The sequence below is a fragment of the Phocoena sinus genome, chromosome 9 (genome assembly GCF_008692025.1).
Source record: "Phocoena sinus isolate mPhoSin1 chromosome 9, mPhoSin1.pri, whole genome shotgun sequence".
Taxonomy (NCBI): domain Eukaryota; kingdom Metazoa; phylum Chordata; class Mammalia; order Artiodactyla; family Phocoenidae; genus Phocoena; species Phocoena sinus.
The window spans coordinates 49397519-49416944 of record NC_045771.1 but is presented as its reverse complement, the minus strand read 5'-3'; the positions used below and the strand labels follow the sequence as shown (position 1 = coordinate 49416944).

At 52.3% G+C, this 19426-nt stretch overlaps 1 protein-coding gene across 3 annotated transcripts in view; it reads right to left on the bottom strand.

The window, feature by feature from the left end:
• Nucleotides 1-332: 332 nt before the first annotated feature.
• HOXA3 (homeobox A3) overlaps nt 333-19426 on the bottom strand; it is a 46185-nt gene continuing 27091 nt past the window's right edge. Inside the window, exons 4-6 of one of the 3 annotated variants that reach the window (XM_032642450.1) lie at nt 16605-16687; nt 4708-5353; nt 333-3323 (exon numbers count right to left, since the gene is read on the bottom strand). In XM_032642450.1, coding sequence (XP_032498341.1) covers nt 2518-3323; nt 4708-5233 — 1332 coding nt within the window. In that variant the 5' untranslated portion in view covers nt 5234-5353; nt 16605-16687 and the 3' untranslated portion in view covers nt 333-2517. Of the gene's footprint in view, nt 3324-4707; nt 6157-8173; nt 8343-16604; nt 16688-19426 lie in introns of those variants that run through there. The other 2 variants (XM_032642452.1, XM_032642451.1) reach the window with 2 other exon arrangements.

Below are 19426 nucleotides of genomic sequence, written 5' to 3'. Positions count from 1 at the left end.
AAAAGAAGACCCCCTTGTCTCAGCCTACTGTGTTCAGGTCTGAACAACCAAAAGGGTGGAAGCTCCAGTCCTCACAAAGACTGGTTTTCCAGCCTCTACATTTCTGAGGTGCGCCATATGTCAGCAGGGAGGTTGGGGGTGGGGGATGGTAGGGAGCAAATCTACTTCTTCCACGGCCCAAACTCTTTAAAAAGAAAAAAAAATACATAGCAGGAGCCCCAGGACAGATTTGGGGGAAGCACCTCTAGCAGTGAGAGAAACACCCAGATCTCTACAGCTGCCTTGCTTTGCATCTGCCCAGCCTTTTTCTTTTCTTTTTTTTTTTAAACTTCAGGAGTTTCTCTAAAAGCAGCTCCTTCACGCCCAGTAGGTACCCCCAAAATGGCTCCACTGCCTGTTTTTAAAGCTCATCTTCAGGAGCTTCTCAGGGGAAAGATAGAGGCCATGATTATGTATATTTTGGATTGCAAACAAAATGGCGACATTTCCCATCTCTGCCTCTGAAAGATACAATCCAGGGAGATGGGGGATTTATTTCTCACATCAGATGCTCCTGATCCCCAGACACAGGTGGTTCCTCACTTCCAGCTTTGACAGGGGCGCTGCTGATGGGGATGTAGTTCTGAGGTTTGCACTTTCAGATTTCGGTTTCTTCTCCAAGCAATTCTTTAATCTGAAGATGAAAATATTTCCCTTTCCTGTGCCTGCCTTTGCCTCTGCCTCTGCCAGCCAGTCAGTCGGCAGGTCTATCTTAAATCCAGCAGTAGGAATGTAATGTTTAGCTCCTGTAGCATCAAATAAAAGAAGTACTTGTAAAACTGCATTTTTATTAGAAAGATACCAATCTCCTTTCTCTCTCCCCCTCCCCCTGGGGCCATAAAAGGAAAGCAGGGAGGGAAGAAGGAGAGGAAATAAATCCAGAGTATGCCAAATCCTATTTTCCGGGAAGAAGCCAATGCTGGGACTCAAGCAGTCCATGGAAGGACTCTGGGAGGCTCCTTGGAGTTCAGCTCTTCTTTTGCTGGAGACCTGGGTGAGCCTCAGTCTCTTCCGAGCCGCCCCGCTCCCAGTGGCGATTTTAGGAGTGATTCTTTCCTCCGGGCGCGATAAGGGACAGCGAAGCATCGGCGGAGAGGCCAGTTGCTCCTAGAAAGTGCTCGGCATCCTCCGCGCGGCCGGCGATTCCCCGGGTTAAGACGTTGGCTGGTCTGCTTTGACCGGAGGAAGATGGTGGAGCAGAAGACAGCCCTACCTTATTCCCCGGCGGGGCTGCCCGGGCACCTGTGCGCCCCGCGCCGCGCCTCAGCCGGGCTGCCTTTGTTCCTCCCGCACTCAGCACTCCGCAGCCCCTGCGCCCGCGGCCGGCCTCGGTGGCAGCTGGGAACCGGGCAGCCCAGCGGGCAGGCAGCTCAGCGTTTCCAGAACTACCGCCGCGAGAAGCTCCGGCTGCCTTCCCAAGGATTCGCCGCGCTCCCGGGCGAGCCGCCTGGCCAGGCCTCAAGCCGGAGCTGGAGGGCTGCCGCGGCCTGCTCCGCCAGTTCGCCTCTGCCTGGACTCCACGCAGACCCTTATCTTCGGCCAAAGAATCCCTTCTGAACACGGATATTATTCAGAATAGAAACTTTATTTTATTTTTTTGTTTTGTTTCTCAGAATGTGAGCAGCAAGGAATGTAGAACTCTCAAAACAAACCTAGCGTTTTTCGCATTTACAGATTTTTTTTTCAGTTTCGCTTGATGTTACAAACCTAAATCACTGTTTTCAGAAGCTGGATCCTCTCTGGTATTATTGCATCGTTACTGTTTTTATAAAGGAATTCTATTTCCCTTTCGAATAAAATTTTTTTCTATGTACGCCAATACACCATTGAACAAAAGGCCCAAGAAACCTTCTGAACAATCAGGGTACAGAATTTCTTTAATATAAATACGAACGGATGGGGATAAATAATATTTAAAACTTATTCAATGCTTGCAAAAAAAATATAAATAAATCTGACTGTTCACCAGCATACACACACGGAAAGACGTACACTTAGTCATCCTTGCACAGGGAGCCCCTGTTTCAAAGCGCCTTTGATTTTTTTCTCGCTCTTTACAAGAAGTGCAATTTAAAAAAAAATACTAAAAACTAAAAAAAAAAGTAATCGCTTCCCCTCGGGAGCCATAATGTACGAACAAATTCACATCAAAGAACTTGGCTAGAAAATTTGTTCATATACCCTGTTTCTGATCAAAGAGTAGAGAAGGTAAAGGTGCAGGGCCAGCGGCCGAGCGAGGGGCGGGAGGAGATAAATATCGCTACTGATACTGACAGCCATTCCAGCAACCAAGATTGCTACGTCACATAAACTATAAAAACGTGTTACCAAAGAAAACAAAACGGGGGGGGGGGCGGAGGAGAGAGAAAAGGGAGGGGCGGGAAGAACCTTAAACAAACAAAAAAAGCAAACGAAGAAGGAAGGTAGGTAGCGGGGGTGGGGTGGGGACTCTCCTGGCGCGCAGCCCCGAGCCCACCATCACAGATGGGTGAGCTTGGGGGCTTCCTGAATTCTTCCCTGAGAAGGATGGTGGGCGGTAAGGTCCGTGTAGGTGGGGTGCGGCTCCCCTGGCCCGGGCCCATGATGGTGGCCACTGCCCAGCGGCCCAGCGCCCCCGTAGTCCATGGCAGCCGAGGCGGCGTGGGGGAGGTGAGTTAGGCCAAAGAGGGGGGGGCCAGAGTTGCTCATGGGCTCCACATAGCTGCCCCCAACGAAGACAGGGCTTCCCTGTAAGTGTGGAGTCCCATAGCTGCCGTTGCCCTGCAGGCCATGCGCGTGCGGATCATAGTTGGGTGTGCCCCCCGCGCCCGCCCCCGTCGCGGTGTAGCGCTTCTGCGGGGGCGGCGGGGGCGCGCAGCTGGGCAGGGGTGCTGGATAGGAGGCGGGGGGCAGCCCGTAGGCGCCCTGGGGGGGCTTGGAGAAAGGCGGGGGCGACTGGGGCTCGTACGGGACGCTGTTAACCAGCGAATGCATAGAGTTAAGATAACCGCCAGCGCCAGGCGGCACGGGACTGCGACTTGGGGACTGGCCCCCTGATGATGTCAGCATGCCCTTGCCCTTCTGATCCTTCTTGTACTTCATGCGGCGATTCTGGAACCAGATCTTGATCTGGCGCTCGGTGAGGTTCAGCAGGTTGGCCATCTCCACACGGCGCGGCCGGCACAGGTAGCGGTTGAAGTGAAATTCCTTCTCTAGCTCCACCAGCTGAGCGCTCGTGTAGGCCGTGCGCGCCCTCTTGGACGACGCCTGCCCAGGTGGGCTCTTGTCACCTGCGCAGCTCTCCCCTGCGAGATCAGAGGAGAGAGGAAGAGTGGCATCAGGGGCTGCCTGCAGCCCCGCCCAGCCCCTGACCCAGCCAGGCCCCTCCTTCCTCCAGGCCCCAAAGATCCCTCCGTTTGTCAGGGCCCAGAAAGGGGAAGAAGGAACTACCTATTGTCCTCTGTCCTGGTGGGGAAACAGCGCCTGTAGCCCTTCATTGAGTAAAGCTGCAAATCATAGGCCTCTCCAAGGGGGTGTGTGGAAGGAACAGAAAAGCAGAACCCCCTGTTTGCCTTCCTGGTCTGTATTTCCCTTCTGGAGCTATTCACTTTCTGACTCATTTACTGATCCTTCAGCCCTATCAGACTACAAACTCCGTGTGGGCAGGTGTCACCATGTTCATTCCCTTCACAGTAACTGGAACGTGGGGCACCTAATATACACTCAATAAACCTTTCCCTCCATCACTATCTGACTGAAGGATTGGACAGTTGCCTCAACTGGCCACTTATTTGATCTGTCCAGTATAAACGAGTGGAGCGGAAGCTCCAATCTGGAAGGCCTTCTCTGCCAGAAAGAAGAGATCCCATTGAAAAGAGATTACATTTCTGGTGGTGAGGCCCAGCCCCCTGATGCTGGATGCTATTAATTAGGGTTCTCCATGTCATCAAGCAGCCTGCCCCAGCTTTGGCCACTAATCTTAACCATCCTTTCCTCCCTGGCCCCCCAAATCCTGGCTCTGGATGGTCCCAGATGCTCAGGTTCTGAACAGAGCACTAGCAGCTGGAGAAGGCAGCGGCAAAGGAAACGAAGAGGCTGGGAAGCCCAAGACCCAGCGCCTGTCCTCTATTGGAATCTGGTTCCAGGAGGCCCATGTGGTTCCCATTAGCATCCCCTCCCCCAGGAAATCCCTGGCTGCCTTCATTGTACTAAGTCTGAGTAGGGCCTTCCCAGAGATAAGGCAGCCACTCCATCTACTGGAGCAAAAATTTAAAATAGGCTCTGATTATAGGCAGAGCATTGATTCTGACTTGGAGGCCTGCTTTTATTCTGCCACATTTCATTGTGGGGTGGGTGCCACTGTTTCATTAGAAATGAGGAGCTGTGCTAAAAAGAGACAGTGCTGCTCAGGTTTGCTCTGCCCAAAGGTCCTAACGCCACAGGGAGGGACTCCAAAGTCACTAGGCCCCACGTGCTCATAAGAGAGGTCCGTAAAGACTCCCATCAGGTCTCTCTCTGTCCTGCGCAGAGTCCAATCACTTCCCTAGTTGCAAAGACTCTGGAGGGGAGGAGGAGTGGTGAATTCTGGAAATAATCCAGCGCTCCTAAACCTTGCTGGTTGTGGCTGGAAGTGGCCTGGGGGGCTGGGAGCCAGGTCAGTGGACCCTCTTCCGGAAGGCGGCCCTTTACCTGAGCTGGAGCCGCTGGTTTTCTGCTTTGTGTTTTGCCGAGACTCTTTCATCCAGGGGAAGATTTGTTTGGCCACGGTGGGCGAGTTGAGTAGGGGGCTCTTGGCTGCGCTGGCGGGGGTGGGGTTGCTGCTGCCATTCTGAGGGGGGGAGACTGACGAGGGTGGCGGGGGCGCGGCAGGGGCAGGCGCAGGGGGCTGCGGCGGGGGTTGCGGCTGCGGTGGGGCAGGGGGCGCGCCCTGGGGCGGTGGCGGGGCCAGGGGCGGCTCGCCCAGGCCCGGTGGCTGGCTGGGCGGACCGCTCAGGGTGCGCAGACACGCCTCACTCAGCTCGTGCGCCTTGGGGTGGCCCCCGGCATTTGCGGGCGACTGGAGCGAACAGGCGGGTCTGTGGTACTCGCCGTCGGCGCCCAGTGCTGCGGACGCCGGGTACGGCTGCTGACTGGCATTATAACCGAACCCGTTGGCTGCCTGGTAAGGGTAGCCACCGTAGATCGCCGAGCTGTCGTAGTAGGTCGCTTTTTGCATCGCGTTGTTTCACGATCTTGATCGCACACTCTGACAGGGGCTTGACACCCGTGAGGGCGCACATTGGCACGCCCCCGCGGTCACGTGACGCTCCGCCGCCAATGGCCGCCCAGCACAGACCTGGGGGGCGAGAATCGCAGCGCCGTGAGGGCTCCGCGCAAATCCATCTTACTCTCAATAGCTAAGTGACATGAAAGCCATAAAAGAAAAAGTGGTCAGCAATATTTAGCAGCACGATTTGGCCCCGGGCGCAGAGAGCCGCGCTATAAAAAGCCGCTGGAATTTACTGGCAGCTACAAATATTTGCTTAACTTGCATCTGGAGTTGGGGTGTTTTCCGGGGAGAGGGGAGGAGAGTGAGAGGTCCGGAAGCCGGGTCTGGGGAGCTGGAATCCAAAAGAAGAAAGGCCTGATGGGCTAGAAAGGAACAGGCTCTGGATCCCTTCTTTTCCAGGGAAGAAGAAAATTGGGGTGTCCCTTCCTCTCCACAACTTGGATTCCTCCCCTCTGGAGATCATAGGGAAGGGGCAAAGGGGCAAAGGGGAGCTTGGGTCACCAACTTTTTCTCCAATCCTCTCTTTAGGACGGATATTTGCCAAAAGAACCATGACGCAGGGTGACTTCCCGTCCAGGCCCTTCTTGGACCTTCCAGCACCCAAGAGAGGTATGCACAAATTTTTTTCAGGCAATAGCCCTACTGGACCCTTGTCGATTTCAGAAGCTGAGCTTGTTAGACAGTTAATCTACCCTTGTGCAGGGATATGACCCACCTCCTCCAAATGAGACCCTTGTGGTCAAGGAGGGGAGAGAAAACTTTGGATGGAACATTCTGGGTGGGGATGGACCAACAACGACACCCTCTCCAGGAAGTTAAACTCAAATCTTAGTTCTTTACTCCTTCCCTCTCCCTATTTCTCAGGCAGGTCCCAGCAGGCCACTCCCACCTCTTTGCCCCTGTTACAGAAGGTCTCCAGACCCTCCTGCCTTGGACTTTCTGAGGTCCTGTTATTCAGGGCAACTATCAAATTCTACCTGTTAAAACATGATGGATTAGAGAAAAAAAAAACCCATCAGGAACCTGAAAAACCAGCGTCATCTCCATGACCACGGCTTGAACTCTCCTTCCAACTTAACGATAATAGGTTCTGTCTTAGAAACTGCTATGTAATGTGATGTATGGGGGTCATTTGGCTCCGGACGAGGGATGGAAGCACAAGCCATAAAATCCTGCCAGAGTTCCCTGATCTTTGTGTGCTGTTGTTGTTGTTGATATTTGTTACTTGGCCTATTTACCTGCTTCAGAAACACCAAGTAAAGGACAAACCTGGAAATCTAAAAAGCAATCGAAAGCCTTCTCAACCCTTTTTATTTAGAAAACATATTGTATAAGTGAAATCTATGTTTTATTTTTGTTTTCACCTTTGCATGGTCAACCTCCGGTTCTCACTCAGCTCAGAAAACTTTCACGTGAGTTCAAATAGTCGCTCCGCACACACAATCAGAATGTTAGTCTCTCTGACCATTTAAGAAAATTACAATGACAAATTCATTGTAATTGAATTTGAAAAGGGCTTACACTTCATGCCTCAACTATGTGTATTCGAGTCCTGAAGTTATTCAAGATTCCAGGAATAGCAGACACTTTGTTAACTAGAAAAAATTAATGTAATAAGCATATAGCAGTGGATGATTATAATTTTGTTTTTAATAATGGACTCCTTTGGATTTCATTATTAAACCAACAATCTGACCAACATTTGGAAAACAGGCACAATTAATTTTCCAGAACCTCAATTAAAAATTACAGCAGCCCTTATCCGGAGTTATTGTATGTGATCTTGAGCCCTGGAGTATTGTTTCTCTTTTGGAAATAGATAGGAAGCTACAGATACCATGATCAAAAAGTAAATAAAGGATAAACTAAAATTTAAAACAGAATAGCAATTTAATGTTTCCGTTTCCTGTTCTTTCACTGAAAATAACTCCAATTACATTTGGCAGTGTTAATGTCTGCCATTATAAATTTTTAAGATACTGGGCTTGTGTAAAATAAAACGTCAGGTTAAGAAAATTACTCCAGACACTTGAACAGCAAGGTATTAGATAAAACAAAATTAAGCTGATTTTGAACATGCAATATTTCAAGTGACTTGCTAATTCATTATCACAGGCTACACCGGCCTGCGGCTTGCAGTCTTTTCGTCAAGTTATGCATTGTCTTATAAAATAATAAAAACTACCGTTGAAACTCTAAGAGCGAACAACAACCTCCATAAACTTAAAATGTGAATTCACCCACCAAAGTCCTTCCTATTGTTTGAGGCCAACAGATAACCACCTTGGGGCCCACATAATCCACCACCCCACCCCAGCCCCCAAAGTTTGCAACCTAGTAAAGAAGTTGGAGATTTGCCAGCCAGGAAACTTTGCTTTGCATCCCCTGGCAAGGGCTGGGGATGGGAGGAGATTCCATTGAAAAGATCCGTTTCTGGACAGTAACCCCCAGGTGCAAAAACTGAAAGAGTTGAGGAGGCTAAACTGACTGCAGGAAGCAAGCCTATTGTCTCTCTGGAAGATCTGCCCAAATTCAACCTCCTTCCTTCAGACACTGCTCCCTTTTTCACTCCCGCCACTTCCTCGGCCTGCCCTCACCCCGAGTTTAAGCGGGAACAGCGGGTAAGAGCTCCCGCGTTCCCTCGCCCACTGCTTCCCCTCCTCCCCAACCCCGAAAAGTTGAGGCTGGGCTAGCGAGAGGGAAGAGGTGGGGGCGGGGATGGGAGAGCGGCCTGAACTCGAAGTGTAAGGGTATCAGTCACTGCCGGGAAGGAAGCTCCGGCTTGTGAACTCTTCTTGAACCGAGATTTAAGTCTGCAGCCATAAATCACCGAGACGTAAACTCCACCATTCAGCGCCGAGAGCGGCCGGTAGTGACCCCGCTTACCTTAACTTCTGATGAGCGCCGTGAGCGCAGGCTCGGGCTCCGGCCCCCGGCCCGGCTCGGCTCCGCAGCCCGGCCGGGTCCCCTCGGCGCAGGCTGGGCACCGACCCTCAGCATCAGCCGAGACGGCGGGCGGGAGGGAGACCCCGAGGCCCGGACGCCACGGTGCAGAGCGTGGCCGCCTAGCTGCTCCGGCAAGGCTCGCCCAGGGCGGACTGGGGCGGCTCGGACCCCCCCTCCCACCCACCCCACCCACCCACCCTCCCTCCCCTCCCCCACACCCCCGCCCCCTGCCCTTCCCGAGGGCAGCAGCCGCGGCCCGGAGATAAGCGCTAGCGCGGCGCAGGGCTCTGCCTGGGCTAGTGGCACCGACGTGGGTATGTTTCTTATGAATATTACACGCGGAGCAGCGTCTGGTCGGGGGGTGCGGTGGGGGGCGCTGGGGGCGGGCGGCAGGGGAGGCCGAGGCGGCTAGGGGGGAACGTGGGCCGGCGTGGGGGATGGGGCTGAGGCGAGGGGAGGGATGGGAGCGAGCGGGGGAGCTCGGTGGCGGCGGGAGGAGGGTAGCCTCCCCCCAACCCTCATCGCCCTCCCTCTCCCCGCTCCTAGGCGTCACTGAAGTCCAGGAAAATTATGCTAATGAGGACAAACGGCTCTCACAAAGGGGCTCTCTTTCTTAGGAATCCGTTTAGGAAACCACCTTACCCTGTGCCCTGGACGTTTCCAGTTGCGGGGCGAAGGGATGACGGAACCAGGAGAAGAGAGTTCCCCAGACTTTGGGCAGTTTACCTCACCTCACCTGCCACCCCCAGTCCAAGAACCTCAAAGCCAGTATCTGGGGAGCTGGGATAGGGCCTCCTTTCTCGGGAGACTGCCCCAAGAGCCAACTGGGGTGTCTTTGGTTATATTTTTTAAGTAGAAACCCTTGAAATCCTGGCGGCTGGGAGGGAAGTAGCCTGGGGGAGATGCAGGTTGTCCAGGCCGTGAAATGGGACACTCTGGGCTCAGGTACACACAAAGGTGCTAGAATCCTGGGTCTCCAGCTCTTCTGTGCCCATTTCACAGTTCAAACACGCAGCTCACTCTCAGGCAAAGACAGATAAAGTTCTGACCCCCCGCGGGAACGTACACCTATATTTTCTTCCCTAATTGGTGGTAGATAGGGACGCTGAGCAGAGCAAAGGCCCGATGTGCCTGGTAACATTGCCAAAACTTTAAGGAGAATGGATGGTCTTTCTCCTCCTTAACGCCTCCCTCAACTCCCCAGATTCAGAAGTGAACTCTGCAAGGATATGTGTGTGGCAAAAAGAGAGAAATGGAGCTTTCGTGCAATTCCAAGGTGTCAGCGGCCGGTCCTTCTCAAAGGAAGGTGTTAAAAATATAAGTAGTATGTTTAAACTGTCAGGGAGCCAAAGTGTCACCTTAGAGCAAAAACAAAGCCAAGGGAAAAGGGAGAAATCAAAAAGCACTCCGGGCCAGGGTGGCCTCATGCATACCAATGGTTTTTGTCATTTATGGCTGGGCAAGATTTATGACTCGGCGCCCCAAAGCTGTAAACAGAACACAAAACAGCAAACACTTGCTCCTTATGGCATATTGCTCCAGCGCGACTTGAAAGGGGTAGCCAGGCAGCGTAGGAGGCGAGAGCCGCCGCAAAAATCCGCTGGGCGGCATTTTCTCTTCAAACCGGCCGGGTTGGATGTGGCATTTGAAGAAAGAAGGCGTGGGTCAATAATCAACCCGCACTTTCTCCTCCAAACTGCTGACGCGACTCGCCGCTTTCTCAGCTAAGCCAGCTGCCGGGAAGGCCAGCTCTTCGTGAGAACCTGCCGGGGGAGGGGATGGCCCAGGGCGCCGAGGTGAGGGATGGGGCACCCCGGGCGCATACCTTTCCGCCAGCGCCAGGGCTGTGCCGGCAAAGCGCGGGGACTGGACCCGCCGAGCCGCCGGAGCCCTGCGAAAGCCGGGGCGGGAGCTCGGGCTGGGCCTCCACCCGCCCCCGACTAGGTGGCCTCTGGGCTGCGGGCTGCGGGCTGCGGCGGGCAGAAGTAGGGCTTGGACCTCAGGACTAGGGTCTGGCGGCCTGGCACGCAGACTGCCCGGGTCCAGGCCTCTCTGCTGACATCCAACAGATTGGCTTTTGGAGCTAGGCAGGCGAGGTGATTAAAAATAATAATGTATAATAGCTGACGGATTTTTGTTTGTTACTGCTTTTTAAAAGAAAAATATCGCCAGTCGATTTCCACCGCCGCTGCCGCCGCGCCGTTTCTAGGTAAATCCCGCAGCCATGCACCCGGCTCTGCCAAAACCGCTGAGGTTTTCTTTGGGGAGAGGACCCCTTAGCTGCCCCAATACCCCTAAGTCCCATGCCCCCGCCCCCCATCCCTCGCCCATGTGGACTAGAAGAAAACATTTTCTCAGCACTAGAAGAATCTCTGGAACAGCGGAGGTGCGCTGGTGCCTTTCTACCCTTCACAGGGGCCTCCTTGTGAACTTATCTGCGAGGGCCTGTGGGTGGCTCCACGGCTGGCTATGCAGCCAGGCAGGAAGGTGAGGAATAACTGTTGGCAAGAAGAGGCATAGAAATCCCAGATTGGGGAGGAAAATCAATGAGGAAATAAGCTTGCCTGTGAGGTTGAAGTTGGCATTTTGAGGGTAAAAGGGGACTAGCCTTTTTTAAAGAAGTATAGCTGTTGTTTAGCTATGATGGAGTGGCTTTAGCTCTTTCCGTGGAGGAAAAGCCAACCGGTTCTCTATAAACGCCACTACTGCCTTCTCTCTGTGCACACTTTTATACAGAGTCAGCTCAAGAGTCCATCCCTAGATATTTATTCCGCGTGCTGGCACTGAAGCGACAATAAAAAGATGCCTTTAACAAACCTCTTCTATTCCCTCTCTCATTCTTTCTAGCGAAACTATATTATTTATGAGTCTTTAACTGGGTCAAAAATGTACCAGAACTGGGTCATAAATCATATGAAATGCTGACAAGTAATTGAACAGCAATTAAAGCTTACATTTTATTTCCAAGGAGTGTTTTAGAGCACTTGAAATGGCCTCAGTTAAACACGGTTAGCGCCTGGGCCAGTAGCGGGGGAGGGCTGAAGCAGCCCTTCCGTCTGGGGAAGTAAATCCCACTCAAGTAGGGGAAACCTGATTTGATTTTTTTTCCAGTGCAGAACGAAATAAGATTTTTTTTTTAAGTCAGGAGACAAATACGATTCCCGACTCCTTGTAGGCATCTGTTTTCTCTGCTCCAAGAGCTTCAAGAGCAAAGGAAAGCGAAGTTTCCATCACCTTTTCAGGGAGTTTCCATCCTTTCCGGGAGTGCTGGGTCCCTAAAGCCCAGTTAGCTCAGGCTTTCCCAGTAATTTGGAAGCACACTGTTTAACTCTCTGCCCCCATTCTGGCTACAGCACCGTTTCTGGGGCTCTGAAACCGTTGAGATGTCTGCCTCTGCTTTCTGCAGAATCTGCCTTCAGACTTCCCTCCAGCCCAGGGCACACCAGCCAGTCCTCCAGCCCTCCTAGCTGGCTGAGGGCGTACAAGGGGGCGCCCAAGCCTTGTGCATTATGAAGCCCAAACGCAGCTCCAGCTCCCTGCTCTCTCTGTCTCCTGAATGTTAGAATAACAGAGCTTCTGGGCATTCAGCACGCTTGCCCCCACCCCAAGCCTCTCCGAGATCTGAGCTGTCCTTCTCCACCCCTACTCGGGCAGAGGGTGCTCAGGGAAACAATGGCTAGTCCTCAGGGTCTAGCTCCTTCAGTCTGGCAAGTGGGAAAGCGCTTCCTGCAACCCAGCACTGAACAAAGTGGCCTGAAGCACCATCAATAAAATGGCAGCGCATCTGGACGCTCATTGATTTCCCTTTCCCAGCTGCTCTGGCTGTCCAGGTCAGCCCTCACCCTCCATCCGGGCCGGCAAACACGGCTAAATGGGGCGCGAGCCCCCTTCTCCTTCACTCAGCCCCCACCCCCTCCAGGCAGTCGTGTCCAGCGAGCACAGCGTGGGCCACCTTGGCCTGAGCCGGCGCTTTGGGACCCTCCCTCTGCCTGGGGCTCAGCTTCTGGGACTCAAGCCCCGATGCAGTGGACAAAGCCACTGGAGCGTCGGAGGCCACCAGGCCCACCTAGTAGCCCCCGAGTGCCCCTTCCTTTACAGCCCCCCCAGTACTTTCCAAGGAATTAAATTCAGTCTGAGGCGCTACTGGGGATCTTTCAAATGCTTTCGGTTCTAAGGGAGAAACAAAGGGAGAGAAGGGCTGAGGGTCCTGTCCCTGAACAAGGGTCTCCTCACCTGACCTTTGTCTCTCACAGCCATAACTCACTCTACATATGAACAATCAACGGAAATACCTTAAAATAAATTCCATCCTCCTGGTGTGGCCTGGAGTCCCATCGCTAGCTCGCCCAGAACTGCTCCATGAGCGCTGAAAACTGCAACCCGCTAGGAAAGCGCTTTCCGGAGAAGGGGCAGGAGAAGGAGGAGGTGGGTGCGAGGGGGTGGGGGGAAAAGCTCTCGCTCTGTAGAGAATCTAGAAAACGTAATCACAGGCAAAGCCCGCCCGGGTCTCCGCTCCAAATGCCACAATAATGTGCTGTATTATGTGCTCACGTGGTCATACGTCAACTTAAATCCTTCTATTTGAAATAGGGAATCACTGAAGGAACTAGGTTTCCAAGCAGAACATTTAGCTTTTGGGGAGGTGAAGCGGGGGACCTTGACCAGCAATGGGGAAGGGAAGCACTGTCTAGGGCAGTAGGACGTTGGGGGCATCTCCTCCCACCCCAACACATGCCACACAAGGCCACTTATCTCCACTTATATTTCTTTACACATGATCCAGACACAAGGGAACAGCAATTCTATCTCCATTCTTATAGTCCACGGAACTTTCCTTACAGTCTTCCACTCACACATAAACTGAACCCAGAACACCCAAGCACTCTAGTCTCCCCTGGCCCGCTGGCCAGTGTGTCAAAAGGCAAGGCACTAGCCCTGTTTCCAGAAGAAAACCCAATAAGGACTGGCCTAGTCAGTGGACTCCCTAATGGCCTGCCATTGTATGGAGTTTGCTAACACCCACACCATACACCACAGCCACTGGAGAAACCCAAAAGGCCCATAATTACCTGACAAAAGGCTGAAGCACCTCCTCCAAGTCCAGTTGGTTTTTTTCGACGGGAACCCCCTAGAAGAGAGATGCTTGGGTCTAGAGTGGTGGGTCAGGGTTTGCTAAATCTGAAGGGACCAAGCGCCCTGGCCAAATCTGTACTTACACATTTCCTTAGTGCATAGCTCAGTGATACATGAAATTATAAGCTTCTGATGATGAAAAATGTAAGGGGAAATGATCTAATTGTCTCTGCAAGAGAGGAAAAAAAAAAGAACCAACCTTTGCTGGCATCCCTTGAATTAACCTACTAGACAATCTAGGACCCTCTCTGCAGACAAGTCTGCCCACCCTCCCCCAAGACAACTCTGTGTCCACCATCAGAAACTGAACTGGACCAACTCAGCTCAGGAAGAACCTGGCATTACCCCTCCCCATCCCACTCCAACTCCTACCTTCTGCTTGGTGACACCATCCACTGACTTTAACACTTCACCCTCTCAGGAGCCATCTAAAAAGTTCCTCTTTTCAGGTCTTAGTTTCTGAACTAGGGGAGTGCTCTGAGGTGGTAAGATCCTCATGCCATATTCTTTTGTTCCTCGAGAGTAGGTCTTCAGCTGGCTAGGCCTCTCTAAGTGTGAGGACTCACTTGTAGCAGCTGCCGGAAGCTGTGCATGATTCCTTCCCTCATCTCCTCCCCCACAGAGGAGCAGAAGAGGCCTGGTGAGAATGTAAGGCCCTCAGCAAAGGGGCCTGGTCATGGGGATGTCCAAATCACAAGGGCAATAAAAGAGGAGGAGACCGAATCCCTTGGAAGTAAGCCCTGGCCTAAGCTAGAGGTAGTGTTCCAATAAGGTTCTGTCTGTGGGATAGCTGGGAGAGAACCTCTTTGTGAACTTTCCCAGCTCTGAACGAAGCCACAAGCTAGAAAGTAAGAACCCAAAGTGAAAACCTGCTTCTCTCACGTTTTGGGGGTAGAGGACAGGACCAAAGGTTGGTTTCAAAAAGCACTCTCCAGTTCCCCGAGGACTCAGACAACTAATACACTGTCCTCTGCTCCCCTTACCCCTCCACACACACAATTTCACCCTGAGCTCTCCAGATAGCCTGGCAAACCCCTTGCCTGCTCCCAACCAAAGTTTCTGCACAGGCTTCGACTCAAAGATGAGAAGGGGCCCCCTTCAGAACTCTCAGAGCAATCTGGAGCAAACCAAAACTCCCGAGGCCATAAATCAATGGGAGAAGTCTTTGGTACTGCTTCAGAGAAATGCCTTAACGCCAGCAAGGCCCAGCAGCATCTCAGCTCCAGCCAGGAGCCTCTATACCGCTATTAACAGCCCAGTTAATGCTCCAACTGCTGTTTAACAATTAACATTAACGACTTGGGGTGGGATGGGGTGATTGGGTGGGATGTGAAGGGAAAAATCTGAGCAAGTCAAAGGAAATTTAACTTCTGAGGTGAAAACAGCTTCGCTATGAGACCTTGGTCTGGGCAAGCCCCCGGGGAACCAGCAGCTGAGAGTCCTCCTTCACCACTCTGAAACCCACTTTCCTGGAGCAAGGCTGTGGGTCTTTTATGGTTCAGTTCCAGAGAACAAGAATAGAGATGCTCAAGTATCTAAGCCCAGGTTGGGAAACCCAGCTGCCAATCCCCCCTCTCCTGACTCCCCCACCCAACCTGGCCAGGGCTGGGGACACATACCCTGGATCCGTGCACCAGAGCCAAAATAGCTGTGAAGTTGTCTTGGAAGGAGCAGGTGACCAAGGATACAGAGCTTGAGTCAATATTTGCAAGGCTGTTGGCAGATTAGCTATATCTGTATTCAAACACTGCAATCTGATTTCTCTGTCAAAAATACACTTAACATTTTTCTCCCTTTACTTTAGTGGTTTTTCTACTCAGCGTTAGGTAGGGCCTTCTTTGCTCACGGTGTGTGTGTGTGTGTGTGTGTGTGTGTGTGTGTGAGAGAGAGAGAGAGAGAGAGAGAGAGAGTGAGATAGAGTAGATTATAGATCATTATTTAACATGAGATATTTCCTGTGGGTGCAACTACAGTACAAATGAGCTCCAAGTTCTCTGGACACATATGGATGTGTATATCATTTTATACACATGGCCGCAGACCTCTGCAACTATTTACACATGCAGTGGTTCTGTTGTGTGCAGAGATGCAAATCATAAGTACACACTGAGTTGCAAATTCCTGAAATACTCCATCTATACTTGGTATAAACAGACATACAGTAGCTGAGAACGTAACCAGCTTTACAATTACTCTGTTTACTTCCTATCTGATAAAGTAATAATTGTATCTAGAATACCATATCAGTCTTAGAGCAACACTGAATAGCATGTTTTGATTAATTAACAACCTGATATCTATTGTAGGAGCAGATTTCGGGGAAGGCTGAGGCCTAGGGAATAGAAGATAAAAATCTCAGAAAACTTTTTAAAATAAGTAATTCCTGAAAGCACAAAGCAAATCCATTCTTTCAACCCAAGCTTTTGAAAGCTATTCCAGCAGCCCCTCCCCCAAATAGGCACCAAATTTATGGATCTTTTACAAGGTAATAAACCACAGTAATTACCTCCCTGCATCCCAAACTAAGAGAACAAATTAAGCCAGAACTTGAAAAGAATTTTAAAGAGTTTTCCCTTGTTCCAAATAGGAAAAGAAAACGCCGAGACATACAAAACTCGTGCTTTTCGTATAGGAGGATCAGCGGATCAGCCCGGCTAAAGAAACCCAGAAGCCCAGCTGCCTGCGATGGTCTACACATTTGAAATACAGCAACTTCCTTCGTGCCAAGAAAAGGCAAAACGATAGAAGAAACTGCAAGGCGGCGACACAAGTTTCCTCCACGCAGAGCTGGGACTGGCCACAACTGCCGAGCTCACAGTCTCCGCAGGCGCCGCAAACAGTCCACAAGGAGAGCAGCCCACGCAGCGGCCGCCGCGCCAGTGGCCTCTACTTGCTTTTGCCCTGCTGTTCCCTGTAGCGGTTTGGTCTGTCTGGGGCATGCCGGAGGGGACAAACACACCCTTCTGAGCCCCCTGCCCCACACACAGACACACATCTTTGGTCTATGCAACCGCCCCTCCGTACGAGGTCGGCTTTGGGGCAGAGCTTTGTCCGCTAGAGCCCCGCATTGGCTGGGCGTGCAGCTGAGGGGAACCAGCCCCAAAACTCCTCTGAAGTTAAATATTGACCAGCACCTCTTTCAAAGGGCATGGGGTTGCAGCTGCCACGGAAAGTAAACTCCTGCCCAAAGGCCCGGTGCGAAACCCGGGGCAGTGAAGAGTTTTGACGCAGCGCTTACCTCGAAAGATGTCGAAGACTGAACTCGAGAGTGTCTCCAGCTCCGAGCGCTCAGGGAACCGCCGTTTCCGGTGTCGGGGCGCTCTGCGGACAAACAAACAGCAGAGGGTGAACAGCGGCTGCGGAGGAAGGGAGTTGGAAGGCCGGAGGCCGAGACGAAGGCAGCGCGGGCACCAGGGTGGCCCCCGGGGTGACGCGGACACGGAGGAGTCGCCAGGGCACTCGTCCATGCGGCTCACTCATTGCTTGAAAGGTTCCGGTCTACAAATAGCCTGAAGATGATGATTTATTTTTGTAAAATAAATACATACTCCATCTCCGCACCCACACTCTTTTTTTTTTCTTTTTATGCGGGGGGGAGGGGAAGCGGGAAGAAAATGGACCAGACGGAGGAAGACAAGAAGGTGGAAGAGGCTTTCTGTTGGTGTCCGCTCTGCTGCGAGAGCTCCTCTCGCACCTCAACTTGGGGATGTGAATGCACGCTTTATTTTCTTTTGCTAACAAAGGGAAGCCTTGTCTGGGAGCATTCAATCACGGACTCTCCTGAAACCTCACTAATAGTGTTCATTTCTGTTTGGCGCGAAATCAGATTCCAGCTCAGCCCATGGGCTGGGGCAGTCTTGTGAGGTTTTGTCTTCTGGTTCATTAAAGCCCTGGGGCATCCTTTCTCCGTCCCAGTGGGCTGGCGGGACCACCACAGTGCCCAGTCCCTCAGAGTAGGCCAGTTATGGTTTCTGGAAGTGGGGGAAACGGGGAAGGATGCGGGCATCAGACAATAACCGATCTGGGGGCCCTACCCAGCCTCCCTATGCACAGCAGCCACGAGCCGCTCCAGGCCCTAATTCCGCTGCTGCCTCATTCCTTAAGATATTTGCGACCCTCTCTTGCTCTCTAACTAGCCAACTTTCGGGGGGATGGGGGAAGACTCTGAGGAGGGACAAAGAATCCTCCTGTGCGTTGGGTTCAGGCTTGGAGAAGTTCTTTGCTGGGCTGGGACTCTGAGGGCCGGCTGCTTCCACAGCTCTGTCCCTGCCCCACTAACCCTTCACCCAGGCCTGGGTGGCCTCCCCACACTCCAGCCTGCCTAAATTAGCCCCAGTGGCTGTCCCGCGTCCATGCAATCCTGCTGATAGTACCAAGAGAGGCTCCCAAATAGCCGGTAAGTACCCTGACCCTCAGGCTTCAGGGCCCTCTAGCACACTGAACAAGTGGCCGCACACCAGCAGTAGCTGCCCTCTGCCACCACCTCGACCTGCAGGCCCCATTGTCCATCAAGCACTTGGGACTCAGAATCCATGCTGGGCCCTTTCTCTTGTTCAGACTTGCCCTCTATGTCCCCAAAGGAAGCGCCCCCTGGCCTTGGGGATCCTGGCCTGACCCTGAGCAAGGTGGGGCTTAGCTACCCTGCACATTACCACTCAGCTTAGCCCCAGACGGATCTGCTGCACCACGATCCACCACGACACACATCCCCACCCCCTCACGCTTAGGAGTATTGTCATTATTACGGTGATTATTGTTGTTGCTACTTCCTTACCCCAAAGTCAAATATTCATGGCTGCTGTTCCACCATAAATCGTTCAAACTAATGAGTCACAAAGAGATGCTGCCCAGGTCTCTCCCTCTGCAATGGCCGCCACCACCGCGGCCTCTCTCTCCGCGTTTTTGGCGCTCGCCCGGCGCGGGTGATTTATGAACACCGGGAAAATTGGACAAAGCCGCGCGTCCGTTCTGTGGTATCTCTGCAGCCTTCCCCAGTGTGAATCAGAACATTACCAACTGTCTGCTCATCCGTCCCACTTCATCACCAAAGCCAAGATGTGACCGCAGAAATCGCGAGCCCGAACTCACGTTTGCCCGGACGCGGCGCGCTCCACAGACTCACAGAACCCCTGCAGGAAAAGCCCCAAGACCCAGCGTGGGCCCGCCAGCTCCGGTCCTGGCCGCTGACGGCCTCTCTCCACCACTCCTGAAGGAGTTAAAAAGCCTTTGGATACAAAACTGAGTATGTGTGCTTTTAAAAATCAAATAGGAAGTTGGGGGACTCACTTCTGAGAGATTCATTCCTAGTGAAGCCCTGACGACTCCGATCCATTCCTGATGATCCGCATTAATTATTTAATGAGTCACGTGACCACAAAGATTACAATTTCAATATCTCCCTCGAACAGGCGCTACACCTTTATCTGCTGCAACCAGGATCCTTGTTTAACTTTTTTAGTTCCCAGGCCTCCGAAACACAGATGCCCGCTCCCAGGCAAGCCACCGCCATGTAAATCCCAGGGCCAGCCATAGTAGAATTAGTCATTCCAGGACTAGGAGAATTGTGGACAGTCAGGTGCCCTGATGTTGGTCCCCTCCTGAGCCCAGAGGTCAGCCCACCTGTCTCAGCGCACTGGCTAAAGCAGTTTGGTTACATGATTTCCCCAGCTGCTTTGGTGTCTCATCAGGCAAGAAACCACCCTTCTTCCCTGGCTTCTGGACACCTGTGGCCCTCTGTTTCAAGTGTAAGCTCAGATGCATATGTCCATTCCAGGCTGCTGCAGAGAAAAGATGTCTGTACACTTACCCCTACCCAAGGTGAGACCAAAGACTCTGTTCAAACTACACACTCATTAACATAAAGAACGTGAAGGGGAAGCGTTCAGCTGCCTCAGTTTCCTCACTGGTAAACTGAGAAGACTGAACCAAAACAGCCTCCAGATCTCTTTTGCTGCTGGACATCCTTTCAATCAGGGGATCTCTTTTAGCCCCAGGAATCAATCCCAGAGAGGGTGGGACTGGCCTGAAAGCAGGGGTGGGGGAGAGGGGCCCCCATGAGTT